The sequence below is a fragment of the Lithobates pipiens genome, unplaced genomic scaffold (genome assembly GCF_037356315.1).
Source record: "Lithobates pipiens isolate NorthernLeopardFrog02 unplaced genomic scaffold, aLitPip1_a1.2 Scaffold_28, whole genome shotgun sequence".
Taxonomy (NCBI): Eukaryota; Metazoa; Chordata; class Amphibia; order Anura; family Ranidae; genus Lithobates; species Lithobates pipiens.
In genome coordinates, this window is record NW_027507789.1 from 230,679,394 (window position 1) to 230,701,455 (window position 22,062).

The 22,062-nt window shown below is 51.7% G+C and overlaps 1 protein-coding gene across 2 annotated transcripts in view; it reads left to right on the forward strand.

The window, feature by feature from the left end:
* Positions 1–22,062, forward strand: part of FAM20A (FAM20A golgi associated secretory pathway pseudokinase) — an 80,442-nt gene that overhangs the window by 19,086 nt on the left and 39,294 nt on the right. For both annotated transcript variants that reach the window (XM_077460714.1, XM_077460715.1), the window contains exon 3: positions 12,102–12,286. In XM_077460714.1, the coding sequence (XP_077316840.1) occupies positions 12,102–12,286 (185 nt within the window). The remainder of the gene's footprint in view (positions 1–12,101; positions 12,287–22,062) is intronic.

Here is a 22,062-nt window from a genome sequence, read left to right on the forward strand (position 1 = left end):
CCCCCTGTCCCCATCCCTGCACCCTGACTCCATGCCTGCACCCTGACCCCATCCCTGCACCTTACCCCATCCCTGCACCTGACCCCATCCCTGCACCCTGTCCTGACCCAATCCCTGCCCCCTGTCCCCATCTCTGCACTCTGACCCCATCCCTGCACCCTGACCCCATCCCTGCACCCTGACCCCATCCCTGCACCTGACCCCATCCCTGCACCCTGTCCTGACCCAATCCCTGCCCCCTGTCCCCATCTCTGCACTCTGACCCCATCCCTGCACCTTACCCCATCCCTGCACCCTGACCCCATCCCTGCACTTGACCCCATCCCTGCACCCTGTCCTGACCCAATCCCTGCCCCCTGTCCCCATCCCTGCACCCTGACTCCATCCCTGCACCCTGACCCCATCCCTGCACCCTGACCCCATCCCTGCACCTGACCCCATCCCTGCACCCTGTCCTGACCCAATCCCTGCCCCCTGTCCCCATCTCTGCACTCTGACCCCATCCCTGCACCTTACCCCATCCCTGCACCCTGACCCCATCCCTGCACCCTGTCCTGACCCAATCCCTGCCCCCTGTCCCCATCCCTGCACCCTGACTCCATGCCTGCACCCTGACCCCATCCCTGCACCCTGACCCCATCCTTGCACCTTACCCCATCCCTGCACCTGACCCCATCCCTGCACCCTGTCCTGACCCAATCCCTGCACTCTGACCCCATCCCTGCACTCTGACCCCATCCCTGCACCCTGACCCCATCCCTGCACCCTGACCCCATCCCTGCACCTGACCCCATCCCTGCACCCTGTCCTGACCCAATCCCTGCCCCCTGTCCCCATCTCTGCACTCTGACCCCATCCCTGCACCTTACCCCATCCCTGCTCTGGCCACTGTCCCCATCCCTGCTCTGACCCCCGTCCTGCTCTGACCCCATCCCTGCTCTGACCTCATCTCTGCACCCTGTCCCATCCCTGCACCTGACCCCATCCCTGCACCCTGTCCTGACCCAATCCCTGCCCCCTGTCCCCATCCCTGCACTCTGACCCCATCCCTGCACCTGACCCCTGTCCTGACCTGACCCCATCCCTGCTCTGACCTCATCTCTGCACCCTGACCCCATCCCTGCACCTAACCCCTGTCCTGACCTGACCCCATCCCTGCTCTGACCTCTAACCCCATCCCTGCTCTGACCCCTGACCCCATCCCTGCTCTGACCTCTAACCCCATCCCTGCTCTGACCCCTGCCCCCATCCCTGCTCTGACCCCATCCCTGCTCTGACTCCATCCCTGCTCTGACCCCATTCCTGCTCTGACTCCATCCCTGCTCTGACCCCTGTCCTGACCTGGCCCCATCCCTGCTCTGACCCCATCCCTGCTCTTACTCCATCCCCGCTCTGGCCCCATCACTGCCCCTTGTCCCCATCCCTGCTCTGACTCCATCCCTGCACCTGTCCCCATCCCTGCTCTGACCCTGTCCAGACCTGACCCCTGTCCTGACCCCTCCCCATCCCTGCACATGACCCCATCCCTGCTCTGACCCCTGTCCTGACCCTATCGCTGCACCCTGACTCCATCCCTGCACCCTCTCCCTGCTCTGACCCCATCCCTGCACCCTGACCCCTGTCCTGACCTGCCCCCATCCCTACTCTGACCCCATCCCTGCACCCTGACCCCATCCCTGCACCCTGACCCCATGCCTGCACCTTACCCCATGCCTGCACCTTACCCCATCCCTGCACCTGACCCCATCCCTGCACCTTACCCCATCCCTGCACCTTACCCCATCCCTGCACCTGACCCCATCCCTGCACCCTGTCCTGACCCAATCCCTGCCCCCTGTCCCCATCTCTGCACTCTGACCCCATCCCTGCACCTTACCCCATCCCTGCTCTGGCCACTGTCCCCATCCCTGCTCTGATCCCTGTCCTGACCTGACCCCATCCCTGCTCTGACCTCATCTCTGCACCCTGTCCCCATCCCTGCTCTGACCCCATCCCTGCTCTGACCCCATCCCTGCTCTGACCCCATCCCTGCTCTGACTCCATCCCTGCTCTGACCACTGTCCTGACCTGGCTCCATCCCTGCTCTGACCCCATCCCTGCTCTGACCCCATCCCTGCTCTGACCCCATCCCTGCTCTGACCACTGTCCTGACCTGGCTCCATCCCTGCTCTGACCCCATCCCTGCTCTGACCCCATCCCTGCTCTGACCCCATCCCTGCTCTGACCCCATCCCTGCTCTGACTCCATCCCTGCTCTGACTCCATCCCTGCTCTGACCACTGTCCTGACCTGGCTCCATCCCTGCTCTGACCACTGTCCTGACCTGACCCCATCCCTGCTCTGACCCCATCCCTGCTCTGACCCCATCCCTGCTCTGACTCCATCCCTGCTCTGACCCCATCCCTGCTCTGACCCCATCCCTGCTCTGACTCCATCCCTGCTCTGACTCCATCCCTGCTCTGACCACTGTCCTGACCTGGCTCCATCCCTGCTCTGACCACTGTGCTGACCTGGCTCCATCCCTGCTCTGACCACTGTCCTGACCTGGCCCCATCCCTGCTCTGACCAGGAAAATCCTCCACACAATGATCTTTATGGACAGAGTTGATCTTAGTTTGAGGATCAGTGGAAGCATCGCTCTGTGTGTTCAGTGACAGCAGAATTGACAGACTGCAGGGATACACCCCTGGGAGTCTCCCTCATCTTGTTCCAGTCTATGTAGAATACACCCCGGGGAGTCTTCCTCGTCTTGCTGCAGTCTATGTAGAATACACCCCCGGGAGTCTCCCTCATCTTGTTGCAGTCTATGTAGTAGAATACACCCCCGGGAGTCTCCCTCATCTTGTTACACTCTATGTAGAATACACCCCCGGGAGTCTCCCTCATCTTGTTGCAGTCTATATAGAATACACCCCCGGGAGTCTCCCTCATCTTGTTGCAGTCTATGTAGTAGAATACACCCCCGGGAGTCTCCCTCGTCTTGTTACAGTCTATGTAGAATACACCCCCGGTAGTCTCCCTCGTCTTGTTGCAGTCTATGTAGAATACACCCCCGGGAGTCTCCTTCGTCTTGCTGCAATCTATGTAGTACAATACACCCCCAGGAGTCTCCCTCGTCTTGTTACAGTCTATGTAGTACAATACAGCCCCAGGAGTCTCCCTCATCTTGTTACAGTCTGTGTAGTAGAATACACCCCCAGGAGTCTCCCTCGTCTTGTTACAGTCTGTGTAGTAGAATACACCCCCAGGAGTCTCCCTCGTCTTGCTGCATTGGTGGGGGTTGGAGCACACAGTCTGCTCATGATAGAAATATGCAGAGTACAGGCGGAGCTCGTCTGCTGGGAACGCCAACACAACATACTTTGGCATCCCGGGAAGTTCATCACTCCTCTGGTTAACCCCTCGTCCTCTCCTCTATGGATTGTATTCTTTGGGCCCCCTCATACCCCCCCCCCCCCCCCCCCCAACATACACTGCCAGCATTCCTCATTCTCCTTCATCCTATGGGGACAAATCAGACAAACCTTCCAATGGGGACACTTCCTGTTATATCTCCAGCTGTTCTTATTCTGTACAGCGCCTGGAAAAAGTATTCATACCCCTGACATTCCCACATTTTGTTACACCCGAAACCATAAATGTATTTTATTGGGATTTTATGTGATGGACCAACACAAAGTGTCACATAATTGTGAAGTGGAAGGAAAATTATAAATGATACAAATAAATATGTGAAAAGTGTGGGGGAGGGGCATTTGTATGGCGCCCCCTTTACTCTGATACCCCTAACTAAAATCTAGAGGAACCAATTGCCTTCAGAAGTCACCTAATTAGTAAATCGAGTCCACCTGTGCAGCTGTTCTGTGAAGCCCTCATAGCTTTGTTAGAGAATATTAGTGAACAAACAGCATCATGAAGGCCAAGGAACACACCAGGCAGGTCAGGGATAAAGTTGTGGAGAAGTATAAAGCAGGGTTGGGTTATAATAAAATCTCCCAAGCTTTGACCATCTCACGGAGCTCTGTTCAATCCATCATCGGAAAATGGAAAGAGTATGGCACAACTGCAAACCTACCAAGACACGGCCGTCCACCTAAACTGACCAAGCCGGGCAAGGAGAGCATTCATCAGAGAAGAGCCAAGAGGTCCATGGTAACTCTGGAGGAGCTGCAGAGATCCACAGCTCAGGGGGGAGAATCTGTCCACAGGACAACTATTAGTCGTCTCTCCACAAATCTGCCCTTTATGGAGGAGTGACAAGAAGAAAGACATTGGAGAAAGAAAGTCATAAGAAGTCCTGTTTGTAGTTTGTGAGAAGCCATGTGGGGGAGGGGGCAGCAAACATGTGGAAGAAGGTGATCTGGTCAGAGGAGACCAAAATTCTACTTTATGGCCTAAAAGTAAAACGCTATGTGTGGGGGAAAACTAACACCGCCCATCCCCCGAACACACCATCCCCACCGTGAGACATGGTGGTGGCAGCATCATGTGGTGGGGATGGTTTTCTTCAGCAGGGACAGGGAAGCTGGTCAGAGTTGATGGGAAGATGGATGGAGACAAATACAGGACAATCTTAGAAGAAAACCTGTTAGAGTCGGCAGAAGACTTGAGACCGGGGCGGAGGTTCCCCTTCCAGCAGGACAACGACCCGAAACATCCAGCCAGAGCTACAATGGAATGGTTTACATCAAAGCATATTCATGTGTTAGAATGGCCCAGTCACAGTCCAGACCTAAATCCCATTGAGAATCTGTGGCAAGACTTGAAAATTGCTGATCACAGACGCTCTCCATCCAATCTGACAGAGCTTGAGATATTTTACAAAGAAGAAGAATGGGCAGAAATGTCCTCCCTAGATGGGCAAAGCTGGTAGAGACACCCCCAAAAAGACTTGTAGAGAAAGGGGGTTCTACAAAGTATTGACTCCGGGGGGCGCCATACAAATGCCCCTCCCCCACACTTTTCACATATTTATTTGTATCATTTTCCTTCCACTTCACAATTATGTGACACTTTGTGTTGGTCCATCTCATAAAATCCCAATAAAATACATTTATGGTTTTGGTTGTAACAAAATGTGGGGAATGTCAGGGGGTATGAATACTTTTTCCAGGCGCTGTTTGTAGGGACTGTGCACAGTAGCACTTCTCTGTAATTCTCGGTATCTGTAGGGACTGTGCACAGTAGCACTTCTCTGTAATTCTCGGTATCTGTAGGGACTGTGCACAGTAGCACTTCTCTGTAATTCTCGGTATCTGTAGGGACTGTGCACAATAGCACTTCTCTGTAATTCTCGGTATCTGTAGGGACTGTGCACAGTAGCACTTCTCTGTAATTCTCGGTATCTGTAGGGACTGTGCACAGTAGCACTTCTCTGTAATTCTCGGTATCTGTAGGGACTGTGCACAGTAGCACTTCTCTCTAATTCTCGGTATCTGTAGGGACTGTGCACAGTAGCACTTCTCTGTAATTCTCTGTATCTGTAGGGACTGTGCACAGTAGCACTTCTCTGTAATTCTCGGTATCTGTAGGGACTGTGCACAGTAGCACTTCTCTGTAATTCTCGGTATCTGTAGGGTCTGTGCACAGTAGCACTTCTCTGTAATTCTCGGTATCTGTAGGGACTGTGCACAGTAGCACTTCTCTGTAATTCTCGGTATCTGTAGGGACTGTGCACAGTAGCACTTCTCTCTAATTCTCGGTATCTGTAGGGACTGTGCAAAGTAGCACTTCTCTGTAATTCTCGGTATCTGTAGGGACTGTGCACAGTAGCACTTCTCTGTAATTCTCAGTATCTGTAGGGACTGTGCACAGTAGCACTTCTCTGTAATTCTCGGTATAGGGCAGGTGGTGAATGGCGGGGGAGGGTAGATCCGGCTGGTGTTTGCTGAGTACACATGGAAGGATTCCAATGCAGATCCAGGGGAGACGCCTTCTATAGATGACAGCCTAGGGGCGGAGTTCCCCCTTGCGGGGTGTCGGGGGTTATGTGATCTGTGGGCGGAGTCATGGATGGACAGGTTGTCACAAATCCGATGTCCGGGATGAATTCTCGGTATCTGATAATCACATAGTAGGAGTTCCCCTTTATCCCAGTCAGGCGATGGCGTAAGCTCTGCACACAGGGCTGGCGCATTACTGATAAGAAGGTGACCTTTGTCAGAGTAACCGCTCTGAGAGATGGAGGGCTAGGGGCAGCGTGTACCGGACAGGGGGCGAGGGGCAGCGTGTACCGGACAGGGGGCGAGGGGCAGCGTGTACCGGACAGGGGGCGAGGGGCAGCGTGTACCGGACAGGGGGCGAGGGGCAGCGTGTACCGGACAGGGGGCGAGGGGCAGCGTGTACCGGACAGGGGGCGAGGGGCAGCGTGTACCGGACAGGGGGCGAGGGGCAGCGTGTACCGGACAGGGGGCGAGGGGCAGCGTGTACCGGACAGGGGGCGAGGGGCAGCGTGTACCGGACAGGGGGCGAGGGGCAGCGTGTACCGGACAGGGGGCGAGGGGCAGCGTGTACCGGACAGGGGGCGAGGGGCAGCGTGTACCGCACAGGGGGCGAGGGGCAGCGTGTACCGGACAGGGGACGAGGGGCAGCGTGTACCGGACAGGGGGCGAGGGGCAGCGTGTACCGGACAGGGGGCGAGGGGCAGCGTGTAACGGACAGGGGGCGAGGGGCAGCGTGTACCGGACAGGGGACGAGGGGCAGCGTGTACCGGACAGGGGGCGAGGGGCAGCGTGTACCGGACAGGGGGCGAGGGGCAGCGTGTACCGGACAGGGGGCGAGGGGCAGCGTGTACCGGACAGGGGGCGAGGGGCAGCGTGTACCGGACAGGGGGCGAGGGGCAGCGTGTACCGGACAGGGGTCGAGGGGCAGCGTGTACCGGACAGGGGGCGAGGGGCAGCGTGTACCGCACAGGGGGCGAGGGGCAGCGTGTACCGCACAGGGGGCGAGGGGCAGCGTGTACCGCACAGGGGGCGAGGGGCAGCGTGTACCGCACAGGGGGCGAGGGGCAGCGTGTACCGCACAGGGGGCGAGGGGCAGCGTGACAGGGGACGGAAGGCGATGGGTGGATGGATGGGTTGATGGATGGAGACCTGGATGCATGGAGACGTGGATGGGTGGAGACGTGGATGGGTGGAGACGTGGATGGATAGACGTGGATGGATAGACGTGGATGGATGGATGGATGGAGACATGGATGGATGGATGGAGACCTGGATGCATGGAGACGTGGATGGGTGGAGACGTGGATGGGTGGAGACGTGGATGGATAGACGTGGATGGATAGACGTGGATGGATGGATGGATGGAGACATGGATGGAGAGCTGGAGAAATGGATGGAGAGCTGGATGAATGGAGACATGGATGGATGGATGGGTGGAGACAGGGATGGATGGAGAGATGGATGGATGGAGAGATGGAGACATGAATGGATGGAGACATGGATGGGTGGATGGATGGGTGGATGGATGGAGACATAGATGGATGGATGAAGAGATAGAGACATGGGTGGATGGAGACATGAGTGGATGGATGGAGACATGGATGGATGGATGGATGGAGAGATGGAAACATGGATGGGTGGATGGATAGAGACATGGGTGGATGGATGCAGACATGGATGGATGGATGGATGGATGGAGACATGGGGACATGGATGGAGACATGGATGGATGGAGAGATGGAGACATGGATGGATGGATGGAGACATGGATGGTTGGATGGAGACATAGATGGGTGGAGACATTGATGGATGGATACATGGAGACATAGATGGATAGAGACATGGGTGAATGGGTGGATGGATAGAGACATACATGGATGGATGGATGGAGACATGGATGGATGGGTGGGTGGATGGATAGAGAGATGGATGGATGGATGGATGGAGACATAGATAGATTGATAGATGGATGGAGACATGGATACATGGATGGATGGATGGAGACATGGATGGATGGATGGATGGAGACAAAGATGGATTGATAGATGGATGGAGACATGGATAGATGAATGAATGGATGGAGACATGGATGGATGGATGGAGACATGGAGACATGGATGGAGACATGGATGAATGGAGAGATGGAGACATGGATGGTTGGATGGAGACATGGATGGAGACATGGATGAATGGAGAGATGGAGACATGGGTGGATGGATGGAGACATGGGTGGATGGATGGAGACATAGATGGGTGGAGACATTGATGGATGGATAGATAGAGACATGGGTGAATGGGTGGATGGATAGAGACATACATGGATGGATGGAGACATGGATGGACGGGTGGATGGAGACATGGATGGATAGAGACATGGGTGAATGGGTGGATGGATAGAGACATACATGGATGGATGGAGACATGGATGGACGGGTGGGTGGATGGATAGAGAGATGGATAGATGGATGGAGACATAGATGGATTGATAGATGGATGGAGACATGGATGGATGAATGAATGGATGGAGACATGGATGGATGGAGACATGGATGGAGACATGGATGGAGACATGGATGGAGACATGGATGGATGAAGACATGGGTGAATAGATGGATGGATAGAGACATACATGGATGGATGGAGACATGGATGGATGGGTGGGTGGATGGATAGAGACATAGATAGATTGATAGATGGATGGAGACATGGATACATGGATGGATGGATGGATGGAGACATTGATGGATGGAGACATTGATGGATGGAGACATTGATGGATGGAGACATGGATGGATGGAGACATTGATAGATGGATGGAGACATGGATGGATGGAGAGATGGATGGATGGAGAGATGGAGACATGAATGGATGGAGACATGGATGGATGGAGAGATGGAGACATGAATGGATGGAGACATGGATGGGTGGATGGATGGAGACATAGATGGATGAATGAATGGATAGAGACATGGGTGGATGGATGCAGACATGGGTGGATGGAGACATGGATGGATGGATGGATACATGGATGGAGACATGGATGGATGGATGGAGACATTAATGGATGGAGACATTAATGGATGGAGACATTGATAGATGGATGGAGACATGGATGGATGGGTGGATGGATGGATGGAGAGATGGAGACATAGATGGGTGGATGGATGGAGACATAGATGGATGGATGAATGGATAGAGACATGGGTGGATGGATGCAGACATGGGTGGATGGATGCAGACATGGATGGATGGATGGAGACGTGGATGGATGGATGGATAGAGACAAGGATGGGTGGATGGATGGAGACATGGATGGATGGAGACATGGATGGATGAGAGATGGATGGATGGAGAGATGGATGGATGGATGGATGGAGAGATGGAAACATGGATGGGTGGATGGATAGAGACATGGGTGGATGGAGGCAGACATGGATGGATGGATGGAGACATGGAGACATGGATGGAGACATGGATGGATGGAGACATGGATGGATGAGAGATGGATGGATGGAGAGATGGATGGATGGATGGATGGAGAGATGGAAACATGGATGGGTGGATGGATAGAGACATGGGTGGATGGAGGCAGACATGGATGGATGGATGGATGGAGACATGGAGACATGGATGGAGACATGGATGGATGGAGAGATGGAGACATGGGTGGTTGGATGGAGACATGGGTGGATTGATAGATGGATGGAGACATGGATGGGTGGATGGATGGAGACATAGATGGGTGGAGACATTGATGGATGGATAGATGGAGACATGGATGGATGAATGGAGACATGGATGGATGAAGACATGGGTGAATGGATGGATGGATAGAGACATACATAGATGGATGGAGACATGGATGGATGGATGGATGGATGGATGGAGACATGGATGGATAGAGACATGGGTGAATGGGTGGATGGATAGAGACATACATGGATGGATGGAGACATGGATGGATGGGTGGGTGGATGGATAGAGAGATGGATAGATGGATGGAGACATAGATGGATTGATAGATGGATGGAGACATGGATGGATGAATGGATGGATGGAGACATTGATGGATGGATGGATGGAGACATGGATGGATGAAGACATGGGTGAATGGATGGATGGATAGAGACATACATAGATGGATGGAGACATGGATGGATGGATGGATGGAGACATGGATGGATAGAGACATGGGTGAATGGGTGGATGGATAGAGACATACATGGATGGATGGAGACATGGATGGATGGGTGGGTGGATGGATAGAGAGATGGATAGATGGATGGAGACATAGATGGATTGATAGATGGATGGAGACATGGATGGATGAATGGATGGATGGAGACATTGATGGATGGATGGATGGATGGAGACATGGATGGATGAAGACATGGGTGAATGGATGGATGGATAGAGACATACATAGATGGATGGAGACATGGATGGATGGGTGGGTGGATGGATAGAGACATGGATGGATGGATGGATGGATGGAGACATAGATAGATTGATAGATGGATGGAGACATGGATACGTGGATGGATGGGTGGGTAGATGGATAGAGACATGGATGGATGGATGGATGGAGACATAGATAGATTGATAGATGGATGGAGACATGGATGGATGGAGACATGGATGGATGGAGACATTGACAGATGGATGGAGACATGGATGGATGGGTGGATGGAGACATAGATGGATGGATGAATTTTGTCATAAATTTAAGCCGAAATATTTTCTGCTCCACGTTGGTAAAAACATTTCTGTTAAGTGTATAATAATTGGTTTGTGTGATGAGACATGTGCACATAATCATTGGAACACGTGTGTGCACATAATCATTGGGACACGTGTGTGCACATAATCATTGGGACACGTGTGTGCAGATAATCATTGGGACACGTGATTTTAGTGGGGGACATATGTGGGGGCAGGTGTTTTCATTATTTGGGGACATGTGTTCATGTGATCATGCTCATCAGTGCCCAATAGTGCACATCAGTGAGTTCTCATCAGTGCCACCCTATCAGTGGATCTTCCACAGCACCCGTCAGCGCCGTGAAAATGTGTAAAAAAAATGTATTTTCATTTTCTTTCCACATTTTCCATAAACTTGTGGAAAAAAATGACATTTTCAAAAGACTCATTATACCTCATATATTATACGTTGGGGTGTTTGCTTTCCAAAATGGGGTCATTTTGTGGGCGTTTCCATTGTCTTGGTGCTCCAGAACCTTCAGAACTGTAATAGGTTGTCAGGAAGTGATATGTGCAGTTTATGTCCCTAGAAGACCTGAAGGTGCTCCCTGCGTGTTGGTCCTCTGTATGTGGCCAGGATGTGGAAGTCTCACACATGGGGTATGGTCATACTCAGGAGGAGGAGCAGAATATATTTTGGGGTGCCATTGGAAGTATGTCTGTGCTGTGTGTGAGAAATAACCTGTTATTATTATTATGAAAATTTTGTGGGAAAGAATTGTGGGAAAAAATGACAACTTCAAAAAACTCACCATGCCTCTTATTAAATACCTTGGACTGTCTCCATTCCAGAAGGGGGTCATTTGGGTGTTATTTGTACTTTCCTGACATTTCAGGGAGTCAAGAAATCCGATCTTTCATCAGTACAGACTCCATTATATACACGGATTTGGGTTATTTGTACCGAAGATATGGAGCGGTGTACATTTTTCCCAAAATTTATGAAGAAAAATTACTAATTTCCAAATCAAATTATAACAGAAACAAAGAAAATGCATTTTTCTAAAAAGTTTATGTTTATTTTTATTTATAGCGCAAAAAATAAAAACCCCCAGTGGTGATTAAATACGACCAAAAGAACGCTCTATATGTGTGAAAAAGGAAAAAATTTCATATGGGTACAATGTTACATGACTGAGTAATTGTCATTCAAAATGTGACAGCTGAGAATTGGCCGGGGCAGAAAGGGGGTATAAGTACCCATGGGTGGGTGGTTATGGGATGAGAAATAGAAGAACCTCCCATTCACCTTTTGGGCATGAAGCAATGGATGGATGGAGACACAATCTCCCCATCCAGCCATTACACACAATGACCACTTTCCATTGTCTGCTATAACCTCTTTCAGCTCCCAGTCTGAGCTCCTCACCTGAGAGGGTTTGCTTTGTTGTCTTACAGACGGCGGAGGACGCAGCTCAACGATAACAACCTCACCACCTCCCTGCTGGAGGCCCAATTTGATGAGAGCACATCCTGGCTGCAGTTCCATCTGGGGATCAGTAAGGAGGCGCTCTACCCCCGACACAGCCCAGTGGTGGACCAGCTGCTTCGTGACCTGAATAATCTGACCATTATAGGTGCAGGTAAGATGGGACTCTTCTACCCCCCCTCTCATTACCACCGCTATGGGACTCTTCTACCCCCCCCATTACCACCTTCTATGGGACTCTTCCACCCCCCCTCCCATTACCACCGCTATGGGACTCTTCTACCCCCCCCATTACCACCTTCTATGGGACTCTTCCACCCCCCCCATTACCACCTTCTATGGGACTCTTCCACCCCCCCTCCCATTACCACCTTCTATGGGACTCTTCCACCCCCCCATTACCACATCCTATGGGACTCTTCCACCCCCCCTCCCATTACCACCGCTATGGGACTCTTCTACCTCCCCTCCCATTACCACATCCTATGGGACTCTTCCACCCCCCTCCCATTACCACATCCTATGGGACTCTTCCACCCCCCCATTACCACCTTCTATGGGACTCTTCCACCCCCCCCCATTACCACATCCTATGGGACTCTTCCACCCCCCCTCCCATTACCACCTTCTATGGGACTCTTCCACTCCCCCCCCCCCCCATTACCACATCCTATGGGACTCTTCCACCCCCCCTCCCATTACCACCTTCTATGGGACTCTTCCACCCCCCCCCCCAATACCACATCCTATGAGACTCTTACACCCCCCCCCATTACCACCTCTATGGGACTCTTCCACCCCCCTCCCATTACCACCTCTATGGGACTCTTCCACACCCCCATTACCACCTCTATGAGACTCTTCCACCCCCCCTCTCATTACCACCTCTATGAGACTCTTACACCCCCCCCCCCATTACCACCTCTATGGGACTCTTCCACCCCCCTCCCATTACCACCTCTATGAGACTCTTCCACCCCCCCTCTCATTACCACCTCTATGAGACTCTTCCACCCCCCCTCTCATTACCATCTCTATGAGACTCTTCCACCCCCCCCCCCCCATTACCACCTCTATGGGACTCTTCCACCCCCCTCCCATTACCACCTCTATGAGACTCTTCCACCCCCCCTCTCATTACCACCTCTATGAGACTCTTCCACCCCCCCCCCATTACCACCTCTATGGGACTCTTCCACCCCCCCTCCCATTACCACCTCTATGGGACTCTTCCATTTCCCCCCCATTACCACCTCTATGGGACTCTTCCACCCCCCCTCCCATTACCACCTCTATGGGACTCTTCCATCCCCCCTCCCATTACCACCTCTATGAGACTCTTCCACCCCCCCCCCATTACCACCTCTATGGGACTCTTCCATTCCCCCCCATTACCACCTCTATGGGACTCTTCCACCCCCCCTCTCATTACCGCCTCTATGAGACTCTTCCACCCCCCCCCCCCATTACCACCTCTATGGGACTCTTCCACCCCCCTCCCATTACCACCTCTATGGGACTCTTCCACCCCCCTCTCATTACCACCTCTATGGGACTCTTCCACCCCCCTTCCATTACCACCTCTATGGGACTCTTCCATCCCCCCCCCCCCATTACCACCTCTATGGGACTCTTCCATCCCCCCCCCCCATTACCACCTCTATGGGACTCTTCCATCCCCCCCCCATTACCACCTCTATGGGACTCTTCCATCCCCCCTCTCATTACCACCTCTATGGGACTCTTCCACCCCCCCCTCCCATTACCACCTCTATGAGACTCTTCCACCCCCCCATTACCACCTCTATGAGACTCTTCCACCCCCCCTCTCATTACCACCTCTATGAGACTCTTACACCCCCCCTCCCATTACCACCTCTATGGGACTCTTCCACCCCCCCTCCCATTACCACCTCTATGAGACTCTTCCACCCCCCCCCCCATTACCACCTCTATGGGACTCTTCCATTCCCCCCCCCCATTACCACCTCTATGGGACTCTTCCACCCCCCTCCCATTACCACCTCTATGGGACTCTTCCACACCCCCATTACCACCTCTATGAGACTCTTCCACCCCCCCTCCCATTACCACCTCTATGAGACTCTTCCACCCCCCCCCCATTACCACCTCTATGGGACTCTTCCATTCCCCCCCCCCCCCCATTACCACCTCTATGGGACTCTTCCACCCCCCCTCTCATTACCACCTCTATGAGACTCTTACACCCCCCCCCATTACCACCTCTATGGGACTCTTCCACCCCCCTCCCATTACCACCTCTATGGGACTCTTCCACACCCCCATTACCACCTCTATGAGACTCTTCCACCCCCCCTCTCATTACCACCTCTATGAGACTCTTACACCCCCCCCCCCCCATTACCACCTCTATGGGACTCTTCCACCCCCCTCCCATTACCACCTCTATGAGACTCTTACACCCCCCCTCTCATTACCACCTCTATGAGACTCTTCCACCCCCCCTCTCATTACCATCTCTATGAGACTCTTCCACCCCCCCCCCATTACCACCTCTATGGGACTCTTCCACCCCCCTCCCATTACCACCTCTATGAGACTCTTCCACCCCCCCTCTCATTACCACCTCTATGAGACTCTTCCACCCCCCCCCCATTACCACCTCTATGGGACTCTTCCACCCCCCCCTCCCATTACCACCTCTATGGGACTCTTCCATTTCCCCCCCATTACCACCTCTATGGGACTCTTCCACCCCCCTCCCATTACCACCTCTATGGGACTCTTCCATCCCCCCTCCCATTACCACCTCTATGAGACTCTTCCACCCCCCCCCCATTACCACCTCTATGGGACTCTTCCATTCCCCCCCATTACCACCTCTATGGGACTCTTCCACCCCCCCTCTCATTACCGCCTCTATGAGACTCTTCCACCCCCCCCCCCATTACCACCTCTATGGGACTCTTCCACCCCCCTCCCATTACCACCTCTATGGGACTCTTCCACCCCCCTCTCATTACCACCTCTATGGGACTCTTCCACCCCCCTTCCATTACCACCTCTATGGGACTCTTCCATCCCCCCCCCCCCCATTACCACCTCTATGGGACTCTTCCATTCCCCCCCCCCCCATTACCACCTCTATGGGACTCTTCCATCCCCCCTCTCATTACCACCTCTATGGGACTCTTCCACCCCCCCCTCCCATTACCACCTCTATGAGACTCTTCCACCCCCCCATTACCACCTCTATGAGACTCTTCCACCCCCCCTCTCATTACCACCTCTATGAGACTCTTACACCCCCCCCCCATTACCACCTCTATGAGACTCTTACACCCCCCCCCCCCATTACCACCTCTATGGGACTTTTCCATTCCCCCTCATTACCACCTCTATGGGACTCTTCCACCCCCCCATTACCACCTCTATGAGACTCTTCCACCCCCCCCCCCCCCATTACCACCTCTATGGGACTCTTCCACCCCCCTCCCATTACCACCTCTATGGGACTCTTCCACCCCCCCCCCCCTCTCATTACCACCTCTATGAGACTCTTCCACCCCCCCATTATCACCTCTATGGGTCATATAAGTATGTTCTCCTGAAGATCTGACACGTCACCAAGGAGCTGATGAATCCCATATTGTATAGAAGGGATCAGACGCTGAAAAGGACACCTGTGATTAACACGTCTCCTCTAATTATACGTCTGCCGGATCCACCATCCACACCGATCATTAACCGTCTCCTGTCTGTGACTTCACCACATTCACATGATAGACCTCTCTACTGAGGACTGGGGTGCGATACTCTGCAGAATATACAGTGCCTTGAAAAAGTATTCACACCCCCTGACAGTCTGTCATATTACAACCAAAACCATAAATGTATTTTATTGGGATTTTATTTGAGGGACCAACACAAAGTGTCACATAATTGTGAAGTGGAAGGAAAATAATAAATGATACAAATAAATATGTGAAAAGTGTGGGGGGAGGGGCATTTGTATGGCGCCCCCCGGAGTCAATACTTTGTAGAACCCCCTTTCTCTACAAGTCTTTTTTGGGGTGTCTCTACCAGCTTTGCACATCTAGAGAGGACATTTCTGCCCATTCTTCTTTGTAAAATATCTCAAGCTCTGTCAGATTGGATGGAGAGCGTCTGTGATCAGCGGTTTTATTTAATTAGAGTCCACCTGTGTGTCATTTAATCTCAGTATAAATGCAGCTGTTCTGTGAAGCCCTCAGAGGTTTGTTAGAGAACCTTAGTGAACAAACAGCATCATGAAAGCCAAGGAACACACCAGGCAGGTCAGGGATAAAGTTGTGGAGAAGTATAAAGCAGGGTTGGGTTATAATAAAATCTCCCAAGCTTTCACCATCTCACGGAGCTCTGTTCAATCCATCATCGGAATATGGCACAACTGAAAACCCACCAAGACATGGCCGTCCACCTAAACTGACCGGGCCGGGCAAGGAGAGCATTCATCAGAGAAGAGCCAAGAGGTCCATGGTAACTCTGGAGGAGCTGCAGAGATCCACAGCTCAGGGGGGAGAATCTGTCCACAGGACAACTATTAGTCGTCTCTCCACAAATCTGCCCTTTATGGAAGAGTGACAAGAAGAAAGACATTGGAGAAAGAAAGTCATAAGAAGTCCTGTTTGTAGTTTGTGAGAAGCCATGTGGGGGAGGGGGCAGCAAACATGTGGAAGAAGGTGATCTGGTCAGAGGAGACCAAAATTCAACTTTATGGCCTAAAAGAAAAACGCTATGTGTGGGGAAAACTAACACTGCCCATCCCCCTGAACACACCATCCCCACCGTGAGACATGGTGGTGGCAGCATCATGTGGTGGGGATGGTTTTCTTCAGCAGGGACAGGGAAGCTGGTCAGAGTTGATGGGAAGATGGATGGAGACAAATACAGGACAATCTTAGAAGAAAACCTGTTGGAGTCTGCAAAAGACTTGAGACCGGGGCAGTCCAGACCTAATTCCCATTGAGAATCTGTGGCAAGACTTGAAAAATAGGATTTTTATAACCGCTTACCTGTAAAATCCTTTTCTTGGAGTACATCACGGGACACAGAGGGTCATAGTAATGACTAAGTGGGTTATATCTCACCTTCAGGTGATGGACACTGGTGTAATCAGTTAGACAGGAAGTTTCCTCCCTATATAACCCCTCCCCTACAGGGAGTACCTCCGTTTTTGTAGCAAAGCAATAAGTGTCCCACAAGAGGGGAGGGACCTCTGTCTCCTGTGATGTACTCCAAGAAAAGGATTTTACAGGTAAGCTGTTATAAAAATCCTATTTTCTTTATCGTACATCACGGGACACAGAGCACCATAGTAATTACTAAGTGTGATGTCCTAAAGCAATGCCTACTGAGGGAAGGGACCTATACCGCTGCCTGCAGTACACTGCGTCAAAAGCAGCATCCTCATGCCATCTAACATTCACCTGATAGAAATCAGTGAACGTATGTATAGACCACCAAGTAGCGACCTTGTAAATCTGAGTCATAAAGGCTTGGTAACGCACCGCCCATGAAGCACTTACTGCCCTGGTAAACTGCACTCTAAAGGAGAAAACCTTTTCTTCAAACCACAAGCCTGAATAATAACTTGACGAATTCATGTTAAAACAGTTGATTTAGATGCCATCTGCCCTTCCTGAGACCTCCTGGTAGCGCCACAAACATTGTTTTCCGTATCTGAGCAGTTACTTCAGATAGGCTTTGACTGCTCTCACTACGAGAGAGTGCAACCAGTCTAATAGCAGATTTGAACGCTGCCTGCCCATTCTTGGGGCCCTCTGGCAGCACAACAAACATCAGTTTCCCGTATCTGAAACATTCAGATATACGTTTACCGCTCTCACTATATTCTGAGGAAGTAATAACTTTCCTTCCGCAGAACAAGGTTCTGGTAAAAAGGAAGGTAAGAATCATCTTGATTCAAATGACAGCTAGATCCTTTTTACGAAAAAAGAAAAAGGCTGGGTGAGGATTTAACATCACCCAATCCCTAAGAATAAATAAGTATGGCACTATACAAAAGAAAGCTGCCAACACTGAAACTCTCTTGCAGAGACTACCCCAACCAAGAACACCAATTCCCCCGTTAGGAGGATCAATGGAATATGGTGCATCGTCCCGAGGAGCTGTCCTTATAAGCCGACAAAACTAGACTCAACCCTACGGGCACAAGCCTTGTTCCTTGTATAAAAGGCCCAGATCAAAGAATGTGAAGCAAGCGGCCTTTCAAAAACAATGACAAAGGCCGAGATCTGACCCTTGATGGTATTCAAGGCTAGCTTCATTTTTTACCCCCAACTGTCGGAAGGCAAGAATTCTACCTATGACATACCGTATTTATCGGCGTATAACACGCACTTTTCCCCCCCTAAAATCGAGGGATAGTCGGGGGAGCATGTTATACGCCGATCCCCACTGTCTGTGAGGCTAAAATACTGAGCGGCGCCGAAAAAGATCGAGCGGCGCCGAAAAAGACCGAGCGGCGCCGAAAAAGACAGAGCCGTCTGCTCGGCTACGCTCGTAGTCCCGCCTCCCTGCTGTTTCTCAAGCGAGCGCTGCCGAAAAAGACCGAGCCGACTCTACTGTGTACTCGGCTCGGCTCGGCTTGCAGTCCCGCCCATACTGGGCTTCAATAGACAAACCGTTAAATTTAGTGATTGTAAGGCTGGATGGAATACCGTCCCTTTGCGAAAGCAAGTCTGGACTAGATGGAAGAGTCCATGGTTTCCCTACTGCCAACCTTATGATCTCTGCATACCAGGATCTTCTGGGCCATGCCAGGCTAGTATTATTACCGGCTTCCCTTCTACTTTGTAGCTGCGTAGAAGCTTCGGAAGCAGCTGAACTGGAAGGAACGTATAAATCAGTGAAAAACTGATCCTACGGGGTCAATAACGCATCTGTCCCATATGCGAGTGGATCCCTAGCCCTTGACACAAAGCTGTCCAACGTCTTGTTGAACCTGGATGCCCAAAAATATTATCTGGTCAGAAAAAAGTCGGGGTGCAGAGGCCATTTTTGCAGGAACAAGTGTTGATGGCTCCAGAGAGCCGCCTGTCAATTCTCCATTTCATGACACGAAGATTGTCCATAGGCAAGGTACAAGCTCCTCTGCCCAAACCAGAACATGGCCCACTTCCCTCTGGCTGCTCAACTTCTAGTGCCTCCTTGGTAAATGAAGAAAACCACTGATGTGGCATTGTCGGATTGTACCCTGAGAGAACGATCCTGCAATCGAAACGCCCACGCCCAGGCCATTAAGCCAGACGTGCCATTGGAAGTTCTAGAATGTTGACAGTCAAGGCTCTCTGAGCTTGACCACTTCCCTGGCAGTGGTCTCCTGCTGAAAGTTCATTATGATGAGTGCTGAGTTCCTGGGTCTGTACACCCGCTGTGCCCATTATGAGGGTTTCCCACCATCCCTGTGCTGAGTTCTGGGGTCTGTACACCCGCTGTGCCCATTATGAGAGTTTCCCACCATCCCTGTGCTGAGTTCCCAGGTCTGTACACCCGCTGTGCCCATTATGAGGGGTTCCCACCATCCCTGTGCTGAGTTCCCGGGTCTCTACATCCGCTGTGCCCATTATGAGGGGTTCACACCATCCCTGTGCTGAGTTCCTGGGTCTGTACACCCGCTGTGCCCATTATAAGGGGGTTCCCACCATCCCTGTGCTGAATTCCCGGGTCTGTAACCCGCTGTGCCCATTATGAGGGGTTCCCACCATCTCTGTGCTAAGTTCCCGGGTCTGTACACCCGCTGTGCCCATTATGAGGGGTTCCCACCATCCATGTGCTGAGTTCCTGGGTCTGTACACCCGCTGTGCCCATTATGAGGGGTTCCCACCATCCCTGTGCTGAGTTCCCGGGGTCTGTACTCTCGATGTGCCCATTATGAGGGGTTCCCACCATCCCTGTGCTGAGTTCCCGGGTCTGTACACCCGCTGTGCCCATTATGAGGGGTTCCCACCATCCATGTGCTGAGTTCCTGGGTCTGTACACCCGCTGTGCCCATTATGAGGGGTTCCCACCATCCCTGTGCTGAGTTCCCGGGTCTGTACTCTCGCTGTGTCCATTATGAGGGGTTCCCACCATCTCTGTGCCGAGTTCCTGGGTCTGTACATCTGCTGTGCCCATTATGAGGGGTTCCCACCATCCCTGTGCTGAGTTCGGCACATGTGCTATGGAACAGACATCTTGCAAGCATGTGTTTTATGAACGTGTTATGCAACATTACACAACATGTATCCACGCAGACATGTATTCCTATGAACATAACGAATCTTGTATATTTAAGGATGTGCGGCTGCAGAGATCGCATGCGAACACGTCTGAGCTCATCCCTAACTATGAGCCTCTGTGTCCCGTGATGTACGAAAAAGACATTGCTGATCACAGACACTCTCCATCCAATCTGACAGAGCTTGAGATATTTTACAAAGAAGAAGAATGGGCAGAAATGTCCTCTCTACATGTGCAAAGTTGGCAGAGACACCCCCAAAAAGACTTGTTCCATAGGAGGTGAGGCTGAAAAGTCCATCAAGTCCAACCCATATGTGTGATTATATGTCAGTATTACATTGTATATCATGTATGTTGTGGTCGTTCGGGTGATTATCTAACAGTTTGCTGAAACTATCGATGCCCCCCGCTGAGACCACCGCCTGATGAAAGGAATTCCGCATTCCTTGCCACTCTTACAGTAAAGAACCCTCTACATAGTTTAAGGTTAAACCTCTTTTCTTCTAATGTTACTGAGTGGCCACAAATCTTTTTAAAATCCCATCGACGAAAAAAGATTTCTCCCTATTGTGGGGTCACCAGTCTGGTATTTGTATATTGTGGGGACACCAGTCCGGTATTTATATATTGTGGGGTCCCCAGTCCGGTATTTATATATTGTGGGGTCCCCAGTCCGGTATTTATATATTATGGGGTCACCAGTCCGGTATTTGTATATTGTGGGGTCCCCAGTCCGGTATTTATATAATGAAATCATATCCCCTCTCAGGCGTCTCTTCTCCAGAGAGAATAAGTTCAGAGCTCACAACCTTTCCTCATATCTAATATCCTCCAGACCCTTTATTATCTTTGTTGCCCTTCTTTGTAGTTGCCCCATTTCCAGTACATCCTTCCTGAGGACTGGTGCCCAGAACTGGACAGTATACTCCAGGTGCGGCCGGACCAGAGTCTTGTAGAGGGGAGAATTATCCTTTTATCTCTGGAGTTGATCCCCTTTTTAATGCCAATATTCTGTTTGCTTTGTTAGCAGCAGCTTGGCATTGCTGAGCCAATCATCTACTAGGACCCCCAGGTCCTTCTCCATCCTAGATCCCCCCAGAGGTTCTCCCCCCAGTCTATAGATTGCATTCAGATTTTTGCCCCCGGAATGCATTATTTTACATTTTTCTACATTGATCCTCATTTGCCATGTAGTTGCCCCTCCCCCCATTCATTTGTTCCACATCCTGCGGAGAAGTTATTGCCCTGCTTAGCTTAGTATTGTCCGCAAATACAGAGATTGAGCTGTTTCCCCCATCCCCATCCTCCAGGTCATTTATGGACAAATTAAATAGGATTGGTCCCAGCACAGAACCCTGGGGGACCCCACTACCCACCCCGACCATTCCGAGTACTCCCCATTTATCACCCCCCTCTGAACTCGCCCTTGTAGCCAGTTTTCATTCCATGTACTCACCCTATGGTCCATGCCAACCAACCTTATTTTATACAGTAAACGTTTATGGGGAACTGTGACAAATGCTTTTGCAAAATCGAGTCACGTCTACGGGCCTTCCTTTATCCAGATACACCACGTCTACGGGCCTTCCTTTATCTAGATACACCACGTCTACGGGCCTTCCTTTATCCAGATACACCACGTCTACGGGCCTTCCTTTATCCAGA